The following is a 19,050-nucleotide window of genomic DNA, read 5'->3' on the forward strand; positions in this document are numbered from 1 at the left end:
ACTTTCATAGCTAAATATTACTTGCCCATAAAAAAGAATAATAAATATAACACAAAGGATATGAAAACATTATGGTAGATGAAAGCAGCTCATATGGCATGAAATCATTTATATGAAATGTCCAGACAGGGAAATCCACAGACAGTCGACTTGTGGCAGGGAAGTGGGAGGAGCAGTGGGAAGTGATTCCCAGGCAGGATGAAGTTTCCATTGCAGATAATAATGGTGTTCGGGAATGAGACGGTGGTGGTATTGGCATAATTTCTGAATATATGTCAAACCACTGCAATGTATGTTTAAAAAAAAAGAATGTTATAGCATTTCAACACACATTATTAGGGAATAAGTTCCCCAGGATATACAACTAATTAATATAAAAGTTATGAGTTGAATTCGGTGCCCGTGAGCTTGAGGTCATGTGTTGTTAAGCCTTGCTGGGCAGCCAGGGCCCCTGGGAACTGTCTCAGGTACTCACAGAATGGCTTCTTCTGGGGTATAGTATAGAATAGAGGTTATTCAGGACATGGGGAGGGAGGTTAGGAGGGTAGTAGAGGCGGAGAAAGGGAGAGAGGAGAGAAGTAGAGGCCGGCCATGACCTTGTGGAGAGAGGGGGGGAAGGGAAGAGCACAAGAGGGCAAAAGAGAAGCAAGGAGGAAACAGGAGTAAGGGGGAGAGTAAGAGTAAGAGAGAGGAGGGGCAAGCAGCCCCTCTTAGAGGGGGCCAGGCCTACCTGGCTGTTGCCAGGCAACTGGGGCGGAGCATGCCTGGCTGTTGCCAGGCAACTGTGGGGTGGAGCTTAGATAGAATCCTAGTAGCCATGATGACCCAGTCAAGGATTCCCGGGCAGTTTCACAAAAGCTGAGCTTCCCTGAATGTCCCTGCTAATTTCCTTTCCTTTCCCTTTCTTTTCTTTGCCGTAGAACAAGCCATTTTCTCCAAAAGGGCTTGCAGATGTGCAAGCTCTTCCCTGAGGGCTCCTTGGCACAACACAAGGCGACCCTTTCTTTCATCATTAATTCAATTTGTAATCTTGGGGGAAGAAAGTCCTCCACTTATTTTTGAGACAGGAAAAAAGAAAAAAAAAAGCAAGCCAAACAGAAAAGCCCCAGCACGAGGCGGGTGGTAAGGCTTGCGCTGTTGAGGTATTATTAGTCTGGGCCCCAGGCAGGCCTGGGCTGCCCAGCGGCCTCCTAGCTCACCCCTGGCCGGCAGGGTCGGCTGTAGGACAATCCTAAAGGCTGGCCTCTGAGGAGGCTGCTTAGAGACACTTAACTGGGGACTGGCAGCCAGAGGGGAGGAGCTGGAATCTCAGGCCGCCCAGCTGCCTCCGAGAGCTTGCCAGGTTCAAAGTCTCCCACCTCTGCCTCCATCCGGGCTTCCCTCAATCTTCTGATTCATCCAATTTTTACTGGTGGTTTTGTTTGTTGTTTTTTTGCCTTCAGAGCCAGCACAGCTTCTGTCTCTTGGGACCATTATGCCTCTTCATCTCCCCACTATCCAGTCACTAAAATCACATTCATCACCCTTTCATGTTGAAGCCAAAGACAGACAAGGCTTGGCACCTGCCTTTATTCCCCAGAATAGAGAAGACAGATATGAAAACAGTTGCGGGGTGTGCTGAGTGCCCATGACTGCTCCGACTGGCCCTGCGTCAGAGGGCCCTGTGTGGAGCACAATTTCTTCATGCTTTCTTGAGCACGTGTCTTGCCTTCCAGGAGGTACAAAAGGGAAAATCTTGGTGCCGTTTGCCTGGCTTTTCCAAGCCTCACATTGAAATTAAATAACCACTGTAATAGTATTAAGGTTCGGGACTTTTATAAAGTGATTATCGCACGGGTCTTCTCTCGTGAGTCCATCAGTGCTCTTCTCATGAGACTGGGTTGATTATCATAGAGCGGGCTGGTTATTGAGACGGGCTGTTTCTGGTAAAAAGTTTAAGTTCACACAGTCTCCCTTTGCCCTTCTACCTTCCGCCATAGGCTGCACAGCAAGAAGGTTCACAGCAGATGTCACCGCCTTGAGCGTGGACTTTTCAAGGTTCTGGAATTGTGAACAAAACTATTGGTGTGCTTAGGGGAGACCAATCGGTTGTGTGAATGAGCAAAAGAAACCGCCGCAGCCACCACCTCCACCTCCTCAGCCCCCCTCAGACGCCGGAAGGTTCTGCCGATGGAGGGCCGAAGCCAAAAAACGCAGAAGCAACGGAGGAAGAGAAGGAAGCGGAAAACCACACAAGCAGTTCCCGTTGTAGAACCTCAAGAACCAGAGATCAGGCTACGGTATGCTACCCAGGCCCTAGATAAAACCGATGCCAGGAACAGGTCTGTCCGCCCTTACATCCACGCAGTAAAAAAGGGTGAACTTGGCCTTGTTTGTACAGTCATCAATGATGAAGAAGAGCAGACCAAACTGCCGAGGAGCCGGAAGGGTCAGAGCTCTCCTCCCGCCCTTCCCCTCAGCCGCCCAGAAAGCAAGGTGCTCCCAGCTTCGTCCTTCATGCAGTGGAGGCCTGTGGTCACAGACTCTTTTGTTACGGAGCACCCGGTTTGCTGTCTCTGTGGCAAGTGGGCCGGCTACTGTGACATGGGTGACCTCTTTGGACCCTTTTATCCCCAAGATGATGCAGCCACTCTTCGGAAGAATCCACCTCCTAAGAGGTCCACAGAAAGGCAGAGCAAAGTGAAGCCTCGGCACAAAAGGGCTTCTAAAGGCTCGAAAACTGACATGGAGGACGAGGAGGAGGAGGAGGAGGAGGAGGAGGAGGAGGAGGAGGAGGAGGAGGAGGAGGAGGAGGAGGAGGAGGAGGAGGAGGAGGAGGAGGAGGAGGAGGAGGAGGAGGAGGAGGAGGAGGAGGAGCGGCGGAGCCTGGCTGCTCGTCCTAGGGTCAAGCCACGCCACCGCTCAAAAGACCGTGGTGGCGGTTCTCTGTCCCTGTCCAGGGCAAAAATGCTCCCACTCCCTCGTAAAAGAGCAGGCGCTGAGGGCCGCAGTAAAAAGACTGTTTCAGACACAAAGCGCTCTGTACCTACCACTTCAAAAGGTGGCCCTGAACCACCTCTTGACAGCAACGAATTTTGGGTCCACGAAGATTGTATTATCTGGGCCAATGGAATCTACCTGGTCTGTGGCAGGCTCTACGGCCTGCAGGAGGCGCTGGAAATCGCCAGAGAGACCCAGTGCTCCCAGTGCCAGGAGTCGGGCGCTACTTTGAGCTGCCACAAGCGAGGCTGCCTCCTCCGATACCATTACCCGTGTGCCATTGAAGCAGATTGTTTGCTGCATGAGGAGAATTTCTCGGTGAGGTGCCCCAAGCACAAGGCGAGGAGATGAGAAGGTGGTGGACACACAGGATGGAATGGAATTCTCCTGCTGTGCGACCACACCCCACTCTGCCCCTCCCTGCTGTGGCGTGGCACCCCTGTGCGACCACACCCCACGCAGTGCCTGCCCACGACAGCGCTTCCCTCCTACGTTCTCACATCACACTCAAACTGGTGGCACCACAGGAAAAGAAAGACACAAGATGTTGGAATGGCTGTCTCCATGGACACAATCTCCATAGTGACGATGTGGGGGAGAGGCTGATGGGGAAATAGGAAGTTAAAAGGGAGGGATAAAAAAATATACATGTATATATAAATCTTAGTCTGGAAAGACTTTGTTTAAATGAAAGGTGTGCTATCCCTTTTGGTTCTATTTTTAAAATTATTTAGTTAACTCAATTTGCTCCAATGACAATGAAATTTAAATGTGAAATTGAACTGAATAAACTCATCTCATAAAGGATGGGGTGTGGCTTTGCTCTTTAGCCTGTCTCACAACAATTCAGTGAACACTAGGCCCAGGACTGAAAGAGCAGACACGTGACCACACCCTTCCCTTGGTCAGAATCTGACCACAAAAAAAAATCTTTCCAGAAAAAAAATTGGTGTGCTTTATAAATGATCACCTATGGTGGTCTGTCATGACTCAAGCCACAAGTGCACTCATGAGGGCCGAATCCTCATGGCCTTAGTCTTCGTATACATTCCTTTGTTGCTGCCAGAAAGATTTGACTAAAGAGACCAGTCCTTTGCAGAGTGTCTAAATAGCAACCCGATGGGTCAGGGGCTTCTCCTCCTGGGCTGAGGAAAGGGTTCAGGTGGGAGGTCATGGGAGATGTCCTTGATTACATATAGTCTTTAAGACTGTCCGATACAGTCAGCCTCCCGAGGAGGCCTGCGCTTCTAGTGCAAACTGCCCTGAACCACTTCTAAGACAGGTTACTTGACCCTTCTGAGAGCTAGGTCATTAGATCCCAAGAAACAGTTAATTCATCATCATAAAGAAGTCAGAGAATGGACTCCGCTTGCTCCTAGCACAAAGTAAAGTCCAGGATCTGGCTAACCTCAGTTACCTGTCCTGACACCGTCACCCCTCCTGCAGCCTTTTCCTCTGGTCCTGTACCACATTCGTGCTGGAAAAGAGGCCACTCTGGGCTCTGAACGAGGCCCGAGGTGTTTGATCAGGACACCATGACTCCCAAGCAGCACTAATCAAGGAGACCCAACAGCAGGGGTTACATTCCACCATGGGCCTAAAATCAAATGTCCTGTGTTCCTGGGGTGTCAGTGGCCTTCCCTCAAGAGCAAGACTCTCAGAGGACGGTTGTCTTCTCCCCACACGTGAAGAGAAAGCAAGCACAGCACCGGGTGCAGGGCCCTGGTCCCTAGTTTGCAGATGTGGGGTGCCGGGATGCTGTGATGGCGTTGGGCTGGTAGCCAGGCACAAATGCTGATTTTTGTACGTTGGCTGCTCTACAGTGCTGTGTCTCTAGGAAGAAAAGCACAGCTTCCCAAAAGGTGGTCCTCAGCAGTTCAGATAACAGAATTGAGGTGTGCAGGAAACCACCCCAAAAAACACATTTTGGGGACATCTTGTAGAAAGAGCTTCGGAATTCCCCCGTTCCGTCCTGGTGCGGACTGGATGGCGTTAATGTGCGTCTGTTCACACTGGCGCGCATCCCCCCTGTCTTACCCCTCACGAAGGCTCTCACCGTGGCTTGTGAAGACCCTTTCTCATTCTGGTAATCGGGAGATGGGACCGTCCTCATCTCAGGGCCGGCCGAGGAACCTGGGCCAAGAACTTTGTTTAGGTTTTCTCAAGTAGCCATGGCTGGGAGGGGCGGAGCGGGCTAAGGAACTGGGAGGCCGTCTTCTCACCCCAAACATCACTGGACCTCTCCCCCGTGGCCCATCCCTTGGTGAGTCTGACTTGCAGCAGGTGCCCTACAGTCTCTGTTCACAGAAGACCTGAGTGGACCTACACAAAGGGACCACATGCTCCCCAGGAGGCCCCGACCCTTGAAGCCGCTTCCCTTGCAGAAGCGGAGCCCATTTGAGCCCCGTTGGAAACATTGGCCCCGTGATCCCTGGGGAATCTTGCGGAAAGAGCTTCAGAATTCCCACGTTCCATCCCGGTGTGGACTGGATGGCGTTAATGTCCGCCTGTTCCCACTGCAGCGCATCCCCCCTGTCCAGGGAGGGGAAGTGGCGATGGTGTGCTTTGATGAAGCCTCCTACACTTGGAAATGCATTTGGGTTTTGTATTTTAAATGTTCATTGTGAATATTCATTACACACGGCACTGTGTTATGTCAAGATGTTTTCATACAAGTGTAACTTCTGAGTACAGTCTACCACCATTTTTGTTGTTGTTGTTGTTGTTTTATTTTTTGAGCTTGGCTGCTGTCTTATTGAAACGGGGGTTTACTTCAGAGCGCAGGGTGACCCAGGACTACATAGCCAGAGCTGGCCTTGAACTCATGATTCTTCTGCGTAGGGCATCTCAGGCATCTGCTGTCATATTTGACTCACTAGGAAGTTTTTTGACAGAGTCTGTAACTGGCCTCTACAAAAACATGGATTTATGACAGTTTCTTAGCAATTAAAGATCAGATGCCTCCAAAAAAAATTAACATCAGCTTAAATTAGTTCCTGGGCTGTGGAGGTGGCACCATGTGTGGTACGCAAGCAAGAGGACATGCGTTTACCCCGGCACCCATGTAAAAAGCCAGACGCGCTGGTACACCCAGGGGTGGAGGGAGAGACTGGTGCTGACTGGCCGTAGAGTCCAACTAATCTGTGAGCACGGGTTCCAGTAAGAGACTGCTTCAAAAGCTAAGGAGGAGAGCAGTGAAAGGAGACCCGTGCCTTTGACGCACTGACCTCTGCCCTTCAGCCCTCGCCAAGGCCTGCACATGCGCACAGATACGCGCACGGATACCCCACACACAACGCAAACATAGTTAACCTTCCCTCTCCTTTTCTCTTCCGTGTTGTCAGCTACCTCCTTCCGGTCGCCATCACCCTCCGGGTACTTATAAATGAAGAGCTATAAAGTCTTTCCCCCCACCTGAAACCACTTTGGTTCTTCTCCATGACAATCTTCTGTGCCCCGGGAAGTGAGTCATAAGGCCCGTGCCTTGCAAGGTTCTACCCTGCCTGAGTCCCGCTGACTCTGCTTCCTGCTCTGCCACACACTGCCCTGGGGCTATCGTCTGGACGGATCTCCCGGCAGGGTGGACTGAAAACCCCTGGAACCATAATCCCAGCTATACCTTTCTCTGCTAAACTGTTTCTGTCTGGTATTTGACCACCATGACACAAAAATAGCAAATCCAGCCCCTTCTGTCCTCACCCCAGCCCCAGTTCCTCTGCCTTGGGGCCTTTCAATTCACCCCAGCTGTTACGGAAGAGCATGTGGACAAAAGGATTCCAGGCTGGGAATCCATGATGGACGGCCTTGCAGGATCTGTATGATGACGGAGCACCCCTTCTCACTGAGGTTCGCCATTCTGAGGAGAGGTTTCAGACACCGCGGCACGGAGCCAGGCCAGCTGTGTGGAGTTGCACTCCAGCCAAGCAACTGAATGTCTGCTTTCAGGCGGTCTGAGGAGCTGTTACAGTCCTCAGCCTCTGCTGCCCAGGGCCTGCCCTTCTCCTTCAGTGTCTAAGAAAGGTCACAGGGAGAAAGATTCTTTAGTGCTAGTGTTCCACATTTGGTACCAAATCTTTGTACGAGGGCCTGTAACGAATGTGCTTGCTTACACCCACCGGCCCTGAAGGGAGTTGTTCAAAACTCTCAGCACACTAAAGGAATTCATCCGACAGGGGCCTCTTCTCTGTCAGCGTCACATAAGCATAGTTGCCGATCAACCTGGTGTGTACATTAACTGACCGCCTTCTTCAGTTACCATCTTCTCTGTGTGTGTGCATGCATGTGTGTACATGGATGTGTACATGAATGTGTGTGCATGTGAGTGTGCGTATACGTGTGTGCACGCATGCATAAACATGCCTGTGTGCTTGTGTGTGTGTACGTACATTTCTGAACTCTGAGCTCCCTGACCTGGATGTAGTTTCCTCAGTTTCCCCAGGAGTGGCAGACTCTGTGAGAGTCACAGGCTGCGGTAAGACCAAGGCTGTCCAATCAGGCTAGTTCCCAGCTTTGCCATGTGGTTTCTGTCAGGATGGTGCAGAGGGACTCAGGTTTTGGTTTTTTCTAGGGCTCAGTTTCATGTGGGCTAGGGGATTTTTGTAAAAGGACACGGACCGACCAGTGTTGTTGAGATTCACCATTTCTGGAAGGGTCATGTCAGCTACTCTTACAACTGCTTCCTTCATCTGGGGTTGTCTCCAATAAGTCCTTGCGTTCTGAGACTCCTCTGTGACCACACCAGTGTCTTCAGGGTCTGAGTTTATCCACACACACTAACTACTCCAAAGCCTGTGGTGTCTGGTGCCTGTGGGCCGTGGGGGAGAGACAACCTTACAAAGTGGCTCACATCCCCTTGATAAGATTTCTTGAAACAGAACATGGTGTTCTCGCCACCCCTGGGATCTGAACCACTTTAGGAGTGCTGTATTTGGCTCTGAGTGGCCCAAATACCGCAAACACTACTCAGGTTCAAAGCTACCTAGCCCTGGCTGGCACTTCAATGCAGCACATGTCTGCGTTTGAAGGTAGAAGCCTCAGACAGGGCCTCGACTCCTCCATCTGAGGTCTTAGGCATGCACGCCCCTCTGGAGCAGGCTGTTTGCAGGATTCAACACACACACACACACACACACACACACACACACACACACACACACACGTATGCTTGCACACACTTGGGCGTTGTTCAGCTAGGGTCAGCTCTTGCATCTGCAGTAGCTTTCCAATCCTTGATCCTTTTTGACTCTCTGCAGATGAGCCACGTGCACTTTCACTGTTCACAGCTGGAGACAACCGGCAGAACCCTCATCTATTGAGGGAAAGATCCTTCTGGTGTCATATTAACGATGTGCATGTAAGGGAGTATTCACATTCAGTCAGCAGCACTGGGAAGGGGTGGTTGATACAGGTGCAAGATCCTGTGTGCTGGGAGACAGGCTACCATGTGCTACATGTGCTACATATGCTCGTAGGCTACACTGAAGTGACATGGCTATGAAACCAGAACAAGTCACCTCACTGTGAAAATAAGTTACAGGAACACAGAACCATAGTTTTAGTAATTATTTTCTTCAAACAATCTTAAGGCATTGGCTTAGTTCAAATGAGACCCAGAATGACTAGCTCAAGTTTACCAGGTAGTTAATGGGACTCAGGATCTAAAACCTCTTTACAGACTAGCTCTAACTAGAACCATAAATTCTCCTTACCACCAGTGGAAAATTGGGATTTTAGCAGTGCTGCCAGAGCAACTGTTAGCAGCTCAAGGCAGTAGGTAAGAACTTTACTACACATCTCTGTCCATCTTTTTTTCTGCTGTATATATTATTGGTTGGATTTTAAAGTTGACTGCGACATTCCAGAGATGCGGTTTCAGAACAGGTTGGCCATGTAAGGGGTGGCTTAGAAGTCGGGGGATTTCTCTTCTACTGCCTTTGTTGGAAGCAAATACGGATGGAGGATGAAGCAACCATTTTGTTTCCCTCTTTCTGCATCTCTGTGCTGGGCTCTCTAAGGAATTTGAGGTTGGCTGACCTGGCAGGCCCAGGAAGAGGAGGAGGCAGGTGCAGGGAGGGTGGGCAGGCTCTCTCTGAAGCTGGTCTTTGGGGAGCTCTGATCAGGCTGTGCTCAGAAACCCAGTAATGGGCCTTCACAGCCTCAGGGTCGGTTTAGAGAAAATCCATCAGGCACTGAGGAATTTTTCCTCCTCGGAGGGTTCCCAAGAAAGGGGGTAAAGAATTAAGTGATTCATTTCAGACATCTGACACTCCCTTCAAATCCTCCCGCTCTGACCCACTCTGTGGCTGCTGCGCTTAAACCACCCCATCTGCGATGAGGTCATCTTATTGGGGGCACAAAGGATTCCAGGGGAGCCTACATCACATACAGCGGCTATTCACAGGCTGGCTCCCCTGGCCGCTCAGGACTAACAATGAACCTTCTCAGCGGTTCATTTGCTTGCAAGAGAGACTAGGGTTAGATGTCTCTCAATGCACACCCCACGGGCACACAGTGCAGTTATTATTATGTCCTGGCTCTAATGAGGGCCTGGGAACAGCTCACGGTGGCCTATAATTACGTACATTTAATAATAAACACACGCACTTCGTAGGTAGTGTAAGAAATGAAAAAAAAGCTGTGTTCCCCTCCCTCACCATCTTCCCCCTTACAAGTGGAAAAAAAAAAAAAAAACCAAAACAACACAGAAGTCTATTTTCTCTTTCAAATAACAATTGCAAAGGATGTCTGGCTAGCGGGAAAGGGAAACTTAATTACTGGGAAACATTCCTTCCGTGTTTTAAATGAATGCCTCTGCTTACTCAGTACTTAGGTTGTGTGGAGGGCCTGCTGCTTGAGCTACTTGTGAGCGCTATTTCCAAAGGTTGCCAGGGGCGGTGTCCTCGCCAAGCTGCCCCTTGATGGGTGTTTCCTCTGTTTCTGCTGTGCCCAGAAAGAAAGGCACTGTTTCAAGATTCTTCCCAGAAGTGTCCCGTGCCCCAGTCCCCATACCTCCGAGTGCCTGAAAGTACACAGATTGAATTTGTGGGGACAAGAGGGAGGAAGGTGGCTCTATGAAGCAAAGACAGTTTACAAGAAGAGAAGAAGAAAGGAAGGAGGCAGTGGGAGTCCTCCATGGAGCCGGGGAGGACATGACATGCAGTGTGGGGGAGAGACTCATGCAAGGGCTCGTGAGGTGAGCAGGGGCTCCGGCCTGGCCCCCTGCCTGTGACTGTGGATGTCTCTAAGGCTCCGTGTCTTCATTTATAAAGTAATACTAATAATCCAGCGGATGATCAAAAGGCTGTGGTCAGAAATCTTGCGAAAGCGACGAGTTTTCAGAGTTTGAGCACTTTATCGGTAAAAAGTGCCCCTCTCACAGGCTTGGAGAACAGACCTGGCACAGTGCCCAGACCGTGTAGCATGTTCCTGCTGTGCAGTAAATCATCGCGAGTGAGTGGTGGGAATTAGCCATGTGATTACCTTTGGAAGGCACTTACTGAGTAGGAACTCCGGGCATTTTGGGATAATGGAGCATCCAGAACAAGCAGGTGACTAGAAAGACAAACCACACGCACTCATTGGGTGGTGACACCACACTGGGAAGTGACTGCTTTTATTGACAGTGGATGAGCAGGAGATGGGGTGTTGAAGAGATGGGGCACATCTCCCCTAAATGAAATGGATTTCCGGCCTGCACGATGACAGTATATGTGGCTAGGGTGACATCACCAGATTAGTTTTCTAGCTTACACTAAGTAAGCACTCCTAGCAGAGCCCTGTACTGACTTCACTGTCAGCGAAGAACAGTGCTTCATTAGATGTGAGAGACAGTTGTTCTGTTGGACTGTGTGATTTTAAAGATAAGAGAATTCAGCTGAAAAGTATGCTTTTCTTTAGTTAAATTGAAACAAATCTCCAGTCAACGCCCAATCAAACACGGTGCTTTGAACTTTGGGTAATTTTTCAGTGTTTGCTCCTTTCAGTGCTGTTATTTGAACAGCAAAGAATACTATGCCCCACTGTGGAACTCTGGAGAATGGAAAGGGCTCGGTACAGGGGTCCTGAGGCAGCGTCTCTTTATCCTTTGTCTCAGGTAGCAGCGTGAATAGAAGTCATGTGGGGCAGCCAGCAAGCACCCTAAGGATCTTTTGGTTCCTTTCTGTCAAGAGAACGGAATTATTGAGAGAATCCAATGCCTTATAAAGAACCGCTGTCCAAATACTTTCCAGTTAAGGTTAAATGCTGCACAATCCACGCTGGAGAGAAAGTAGAAATAACTGTAGCTAGGAACGGGTTGGGCAGGTGTGCAGACTTGTCCCTCAGTGTCAAACTATGGGCTTAAAGGCATCTGAGCAGATGACATATTAAGGCAACAGTGGGTGATTTTTATCCTTTGGGTTTAGAACTAGGCCAAGCCTTACAGTTTCTGTGCCTGCATCCTTCAACCCTGACCTTTTCAGAAATGCAGATCAACCCATTTCCTTTGCAGACCTCCAACCCATCCAGAATACATTTCCATCCACAAGTCTGCTCACTGCCGGACAGCAGTGTCCCACTGCGGCACAGGTCGGCTTGGTCACCGCCCTTTCGGAATTCTCTCTGCTCCTGTTTGTGTCCAGTCCTGGGACGGACACAAGGGTGCTTCTTAGATACTGGACAGCATGGTGGAGGTGAAGATCTGTTGTAAGATCTGAGGGATTTTCTTGGTGTCCATAGCGATGAAGGACCGGCCAGCTGGCAGAGTTCTCTGAAGCCTGTCAGAGGGAAAGGAAGGAGGGAGGGAAATCACCATTGCAAATCAAGACACCATTCCAGCCCCTGCCTGGCCACCACAGCACCCAAAAGGATTCTTAGGAAAGGATGTTTTCACTTTCTTTACCTTACCTGCAACTGAATTGTCTGTCTCTAGGCAATGAAAGGCCCGGGGAAAGCATCAGGGAGAGGCAGGGAAAGCAAGAGCTTTCAGTGAGAAAATGAGTGGTCTTCAAGTTCTATCCTCTCCTGATTTGTTCTAGTTCCTTGACAGGACAGTGCCTGAGGGGCCCATCTGGAATTAGCTCACCTGCATCTGGCCTCATACTGTACTTCTAAAAGCCTTTCCTTTCTTAGAAAACAGCCCTCCAGCATGCTACATAGCCAAGTCCCCAAGTGGGTCTCTGGTTCCTCCCCACCACATATAGTGAAATGCAATCTGCATCATCCGACTGCTGCTTGACAAAACTGAGGTTGAACAGGCTTATGGTAATTTTTTTTAAAGCCAATTTATCATTTGGAACAAAAGGCCATCTTTGAAGGCAGAAAGACAGCAAGACACAGATGTATTGAAAAGAACGCCGCCTTTCATTGTGCCAACAAAGTTTGGTTTTGGAATGACATTTAATAAAAGTCAGGCACTCTGTGCAGTATCATGTATTTGGCGTGCGGGGCAGACCAGCTAAGTCGGCACCGTGTCTTTTGCCAGCAAATGTTGGACCATTTCCCCAGGAAACCACAAGGGTATTATTGTGCTTTCCTAAGTATTCCAACAGGATCTGTTCACTAGAAAGAAAGAAAGAAAAAAAAAGCCTGCTTCAGCTCAGCCAGCGTTTGCTGAGCTTGCCGGCCGCTGTCTGCTGGGCTCTGGTGCTGGGGAGCTGTGGACAGAGGAGGCTTTGAGGACAGGAAGGTTCCAGAAGATGTGAAATGCTAACACAGGAACCAGAGAGGTGTGTGCCGTCGGCTGACTGACTGAGCCTGAGTCCATGACGCCAGGGCTGTCTCAAGCTCACCATGGGAGCTGCAGCACCCACAGGCTGAAACCGCCCTGCTTTACGGACAATTGCTGTGCCACAGAACCCAGCATGCAGAAGAGCGGGCAGAGCCAGGCCCTCCATTTGTAAGACAGGATGGTTTGTTCTGAGATACAGTTTCGATTGTGTCTTCTGCATCTTATGAGTAGTTTAGGCAGAGAAAACCCGTGAATGCTTTCTGTTAAGTGTGCTTAAGTTATGGAAAGTGTTTCTAGCTTCTCCTTTTGGGTAATCCCAGAGGCACTTATTGTCTGGCTATAAATCCCTACAGTTATCATGCACCATGATAACTATAGCATTTAACTAAACACACTTACATATAGATAGTCTTCCTTTGTGTTCAAGCGTCTCACCTACATGTCTCTCCAGAAGATATATATACATACACACATGTCTGTATGTAGGCATATATATCTATGCATATATATATATATATATACATCTAAATATATACTCATGTTAGTTATTGAAGTTTGTTTATGGGGATATATATATATTTTTTTTTTCAACCTTGGTCCTTGGTGGGAAGGATTAGGGGGCATGGCCTTGTTGGAGGAAGTGTGCCACTGGGGGTGGGCTTTGTCAGACCCAGGCAGTGCCTGAGATGATGTCTGTTACACACAGCAAACACACACACACACACACATTACATGCAGATGAGCACAGTTTCTGCTATGCTAGGGAACTTACTATTGTTGGTTCCCTTTATTTTTTCTTTTTGGAAATATTCGAAATTGAACCTGGGGTGTCATGCATGCTAGGCAAGGGTTCTGCCACTGAGCTAATACCCCGTTGAGCTATATTTACTATTATGAGTATGATTAGAAATAACCTGATGAGATTGGGCTTGGGGGGGGTGTCTCTGTAAAATACTTATGCTATAAAATACTGTCTAATCTATTAGTGGAAAAATCAATTTGGTAATTACTTATTTTTATAAAAACAATTAAAATTATAAATTCTTGTCCAAAAAACCCTAGAGCATTATGTTCCTTCAAAACTATGATTGCTTGTTCAAACAAGCCAGGGCACTGTGCAGCCCAAGTATGCCATTAGCTGTGTGAGGGGACACTCGAGGCTGTTTCACCCGCCCTCCCCAGCCGCTCAGGAGGGGGTTCAAGAAACAACACATGCCAGACATTTATTAATCTGCTCTCTGCTGCGGCCACACTCACCTGGCTGCCTGATCCCCCAATGAGCCGATAAAAATGGCAAAGGCGTTGACTTGAGGATCGCTCGTCAGGATCTGGGCAAAGCGGGCTGGGTTTATTCCATATCGGGACAGATTGGCATCACTTAAGATGATGACAAAATACTCGTCAGCTTCTTCTGTGGTAATGTCCTTGATGGCGTGTTCTGTCCCCTCGAGAGTGTGGTCCCCACTCATGCAGAACTGAGAATGGGCGTGCATTGTCTGGAGGTAGGAGTTGGGCCCAGAAACCACAGGTGAGCATCTCCTTTTCAACAAACATGATGAATTGTGTATGGACAGACTGCCTGCTTTTTGATTGTGTATTGAGAGACAACAGGGCACAGGGAGAATTGTATGCTGTTGACCTTCCTCAGAAACAGACAAGGACCCCAAATGGTCACAGATGACACTTTTACAACCCAACCTTAAAGTAAGAGAATATGTAATTGGTATCATCTGGAAGAGGAGCACCATGTACGAGAATAACAAGGGGTAGGCTGAATTTCCAGTCAACGAGTTAACCCACGGCTGAATACTGTTTCTGGAGGCAAAGGGGGAAATCTGTTTTAAGATCATGGTGTCTACTGCAGGTTTAAGTATGTGAAACTGAATTTATCACTCAAAACTACCAACAGAAATATAAAATTTGAAATACTGAGTACCTTAAAAGGAGACTTTTTTTTTTTACCTTTCTACTAAGCCTGTGTGATTGTGCAATTCTGATCTCAGATGTTCAAACCTGATAAAACAATGAGTACTCTGAAAACATATAGAGAACATTTAGGGTTTTAAGCAAGAAAGGTGGTTTCTATTTGTTGCTTTTGAGATATCTGTTGCTTCTTTAGTGAATCCTAGCTTTTATCTAATCTAATAGAAATTCTCACAATGTAGAAGGAACAACGTACTTACCTTCAGAATTTCTAGCCTCTGCTTATTGTTCTTGGGGACTTTGTTAACTGGAACGAGCTTAATGTTGTAGCCATCTCCCGAGTGTCCAGCGATGTCGTACTACATGCAAGAGAGTTGGAGAGTTGGGAAGTCGGCGAGTAACCGAGCAGTCACTGGTCCTACAGATCCCCAACTCTGGACTGTTCTGAGTTGTTCAATATTTGGTCATAAAAGAATGCAGAAAGACAAGACAGCCAGATGTGTGCTATCAACAAAGACAAATGATTTGGGACTCATTCTGTTTGGGTCCACCTTCTTTTGAGATCGCTGCCTCCTAGATAGAGGTACGAAGGGGACTTTAGTGGCTATTCCAAATTCCATGTGTACATTTCAAGGGAGACTTTGTAAGAAGCCCACACAGTGTTGAGCAGAACTCACAGGGCTCTGGGGATTCCAGCTGCCTCACGCCTGCTCTCTACAGTCTTCCCACAACCGTGGTCACGTCTGGTAAACATGACGAGATATCACATATGATTACATTAACTTCATGACAAAAAGGATTGTGCCGATGTAATTAAGTTTGTTGACTGTGAGTTAATCAAAAGAGAAGTTATCTAGTGGGCCTAATCTAATCACAGAGCTCTCTTTAAAGGCTCTCTCCTGGCTGCTGATAGAAAGGGAAGATAGATTTGAAGCTTCATGGAGATCTGGCATGAGGGAGTAGGTCACGGACATGAGTGTCCGTGGTCCCTAGAAGCTGAGAGCCAGCAGGGAATGAGAGACCTTTGTCACCATTCCAAGCAACTCAAGTCTACCTACAAGCTCAGCCAGCAGCAGACCTTTCCCCAGAGAACAACTATTTCTAGTTTCCTTCTGTTTTTAAAGGTAAAATACACTCAAAGAAATTAAAGTACAGAGAAGGCAAAAATTATCCATGATTGTGATCAAGATAAGCTCTCCAGAGTCTCTGTGACAGAAGCTCTCAGCCCTTAATTCCTTCTGACAGACCTATCGAGCTGCACAGTCACAGTGAACACACCAGCATCAGCCTGACTTTAGCTGATACCAACCGTGTGACTGAACACTCTGCTTTTCCACTTACTAATATATGGCATGTAGCTTTCAATTTAGAAAACACTTTTTAACGTCCTATCTCTTGGGCACATAAATATTGACTGTTGAGAGGAGACCAGGGTTGGAGTCAGGTGACCTGCAACAAAATCTGAAAAGCAGCCAGAGGTAAATTATCTGGGAGTAGGTCTCTCTGGGCCGTCTCACCTCTAGTAAAGACATTTTGTAATTACACAAAGGCTGGAACACTAGGGAAACTGAGGAATCTGCAAGGAAAATAGTATATGTTTGAGGGTGAAGACTTCAGGGAACATTTGGGATATCTGCCAATCCAGTATTAACCACAGCTCTTCTCCAAATCTCTCCTGCACACCCTGCACTAGTTTCTGTGCATGTTTATTGTAGAGATAGATGCTCTCAGAGAGCTTGCAATCAACTTGGGGTAAAAAGCAGCTTGCCTTTTGTGTGAGGGCTACATTCTTTTATAATCCAGAAACCGGAACACAATTTTCCCTAAGCCAGATCACAAATACAATATAACATAATTGAGGCTGCCACATCTGAAATGGGAAGTAGAAACATTCCTGGTGAAAGTCCCCTCCGCTAAAACAGGAAGTAGGTGAGGCTCTCTAGGAAGGCTGAACTCCACTGTGGATGTGCCCACACTGCATTGAGGAGGGTGGAAGGGGAAACAGGCACTCATCCCCAGGACGAGGGCATAACCGGAGGTCTACACAGGATGCTTACATCTATAAACCGGGTTATGAATTGCCAGGTTAAACATGTTCTTATCCCCTACTTTGACAAGTTTACATCTTAAGGACCTGTGAAGGCAGCATCAGATGACTAGTTTGTGGCCTTCTTGAAGCTTGTGGAACACAGCAGGGTGGGGAGTTCTTGCCTATGGTCCAGTGTGGCTGCCCTTCAGCTCCTGATGTGCCTATCCTAGCTGAGTCTTCTCTCAGAAGGGCTGACCCAGGACCAGAGAGAGAAGCAAGTTAGTCATCAGGGTAGTCAGACGGTGTAAGAAGGCCCAGCCCCTAGGTCCATGTTACCTCCCCTGTAAGGGCCTGGGCAGAGGAACCTGTGAGCAGGGCTGAGGGCTACAGTAAGCTTCTCAGCCTCCCTTCCCCACCCCCACCTCTTTTTGTGTTACTGGGGATTGAACCCAGGGCCTCGAATGTGCTAGGCAAATGCTTTCCCGATGCGTTTTATCTCCAGAGCTCGTTTTATTTTGAGAGAGGGTCTTGAGGCTAGCCTTGAACTCACTGTGTATCCAGGTGGTTCTTGAACCCGCAAACCCGCCTGCATAGCTGGACACAGCCTGTACCATCAGGCTGCTTCCATGATGTGCTGCTGACGTATCGATTAAAGAGAGGCTTACACAGAGGGGAGGAGCGGACTCCCATGCTGCACTGGGGTAAAAGAACTACGAGTGACTCAGCTTTGCCTGCTTTTAAAGGGATGATTGGGACTCCGATTTTTCAGACAATAACGGACAAGACCAGGTAGGCCTTCACCCATGTCTCTCTCTCTGTCTCTCTGTCTGTCTGTCTCTCTCTTTTCATTAGTATATTCTTTATTTACATTTCAAATGATATCCCCTTTCCTTGATTCCCCCCTCCCCAAAAGTCCCATAAGACCTCTTCCCTCCCCCTTTTCCCCAATCCACCCCTTCCCGCTTCCCTGTCCTGGTATCCCCTACACTGCTGCACTGAGCCTTTCCAGGACCAGGGGCCTCTCCTTCCTTCTTGGGCATCATTTCATATGTGGATTGTTTCTTAACCCACATATCTCAGTGTGTTTAAAAACAGTAATTCACTTATCCTTAAAACTGAATTCAAGGAAAACATACATTAACTTTATTGCTATCTGTGTGAGATTATATAGCCTGGGGTAGCTTCAAACTCATGATCCTCCTGCCTCAGCCACTCAGTGCTAGGATAATGGAGAGCAGCATCACAGCCAGATGGACTCTCTAACTCTTGACTCCGCTACTCACCCAAGCTGGGCCCTGCCAGGACCATCGTGTAACCAGCAGGACAGGCCACACTGTGCCTCCAGGAGCAGCACAGGACTCAGTAACCAGGAGCCTCCTTGTCCCTATCAACCACCTGGCATCTGGGCTGTAATTTTTCTACGTGGCTTACAAGGTATCCTGGAAATCTTTGTGGAGTTTTGTACTTAGGCCTTTAGCATAAATATTAAATGACAGCTATTCTGAGACCCTCAAACAGAGAGGCCTCTAATCCTTCTTTGCTTTTCAATTTGTTTAGACCCCACTTTTGCTGGATTTGTTTTGAAAACTTCACTCCTTTAGAGGGAGGTATAACAAAAACAAACCAGAGTCTCAATCAAGAGAGAAATTTACTATTCATCAGAAATGTAAAGCAGCGTGCAAAGGAAATGCATAGCGCTACTGGCACACTGGTGATATGACGAGGCTCCAACTGCATTAGGGAGGTCATCAAGTCCAGGTCTGGGTATGGGCTATGCTTTATCAGGCTTCTGAGTGTAAGTCGGGATGTGGTAATATCAGAGGCTGTTGTGAACACTGGCATGTGAATTCTGTGTTCTAAAACCAGCAAGGAGTTAGTGACAGAGCGGTCGCCTAGGTCACCGGAGCCCTGGGTAACTTCACTGTGTAGTTACTAATCTCCCACACCCAGTTAGCCATGCTTGCTATCAGGGAAGTCACTATAAAGAGAACAGGGTTCTCAAAGTCAAGGTGTGGCATGGCTCCAACAGAAAACACTTTTGATTGAGAGCAAAGTACTTAACCCTTCCAAACCGCCTTCCTGCCTTCCATCCGAGTGATGCTAGGTTAGATGGCCTCTAATGGTTCCTGTTTGTAAATCACATCTCTCTGACAAGGAGGGATAACAACCTCTTCCCAGGATCTCGGAGGGGGAGGGTGGATAGCGTGGTTCGTTCAGTGATGAAGATGGTCAGTGCTCGTTTTGCTCTCCCCACAGGCCCAACAAGGCTCATCTTAGAGTCTGAGCCAGCTCTGCTACAGGCGTTAACACGGGTATTCAGGAGGACGCCAGTCTTTCCTAAGACAGGGATTTAGTGTAGTCTCTAAATTCATCTATTAATTCAAGTTACTACAGAGAAATACTGATTCCTCAA

At 48.1% G+C, this 19,050-nt stretch overlaps 2 protein-coding genes across 2 annotated transcripts in view; one reads left to right on the forward strand and one right to left on the reverse strand.

Annotated features, from left to right (window-relative positions):
• The first annotated feature begins 1,985 nt into the window (after positions 1 to 1,985).
• LOC127690672 (transcription factor 20-like) lies at positions 1,986 to 3,605 on the forward strand. Its single transcript, XM_052190253.1, has 2 exons — positions 1,986 to 2,690; positions 2,883 to 3,605. The coding sequence occupies exons 1-2, from the start codon at positions 2,170 to 2,172 to the stop codon at positions 3,328 to 3,330; spliced, it is 969 nt and encodes a 322-aa protein (XP_052046213.1). The 5' UTR covers positions 1,986 to 2,169; the 3' UTR covers positions 3,331 to 3,605.
• Positions 3,606 to 10,556: 6,951 nt separating this feature from the next.
• Vwa8 (von Willebrand factor A domain containing 8) overlaps positions 10,557 to 19,050 on the reverse strand; it is a 335,644-nt gene continuing 327,150 nt past the window's right edge. The window contains exons 43-45 of the mRNA XM_052190877.1: positions 14,869 to 14,967; positions 13,943 to 14,181; positions 10,557 to 11,732 (exon numbers count right to left, since the gene is read on the reverse strand). Coding sequence (XP_052046837.1) covers positions 11,624 to 11,732; positions 13,943 to 14,181; positions 14,869 to 14,967 — 447 coding nt within the window. The 3' untranslated portion in view covers positions 10,557 to 11,623. The remainder of the gene's footprint in view (positions 11,733 to 13,942; positions 14,182 to 14,868; positions 14,968 to 19,050) is intronic.

This window comes from Apodemus sylvaticus, chromosome 8 (assembly GCF_947179515.1).
Source record: "Apodemus sylvaticus chromosome 8, mApoSyl1.1, whole genome shotgun sequence".
In the NCBI taxonomy this organism is placed as follows: Eukaryota; Metazoa; Chordata; class Mammalia; order Rodentia; family Muridae; genus Apodemus; species Apodemus sylvaticus.

Coding starts and splice junctions, on each gene's coding strand:
- LOC127690672 (XM_052190253.1), top strand. CDS start 2,170: ATGGAGGGCCGAAGCCAAAAAACGCAGAAGCAACGGAGGAAGAGAAGG. Junction 2,691..2,882: donor CAGAGCAAAGTGAAGCCTCG/GCACAAAAGGGC, acceptor TGCTCGTCCTAG/GGTCAAGCCACGCCACCGCT.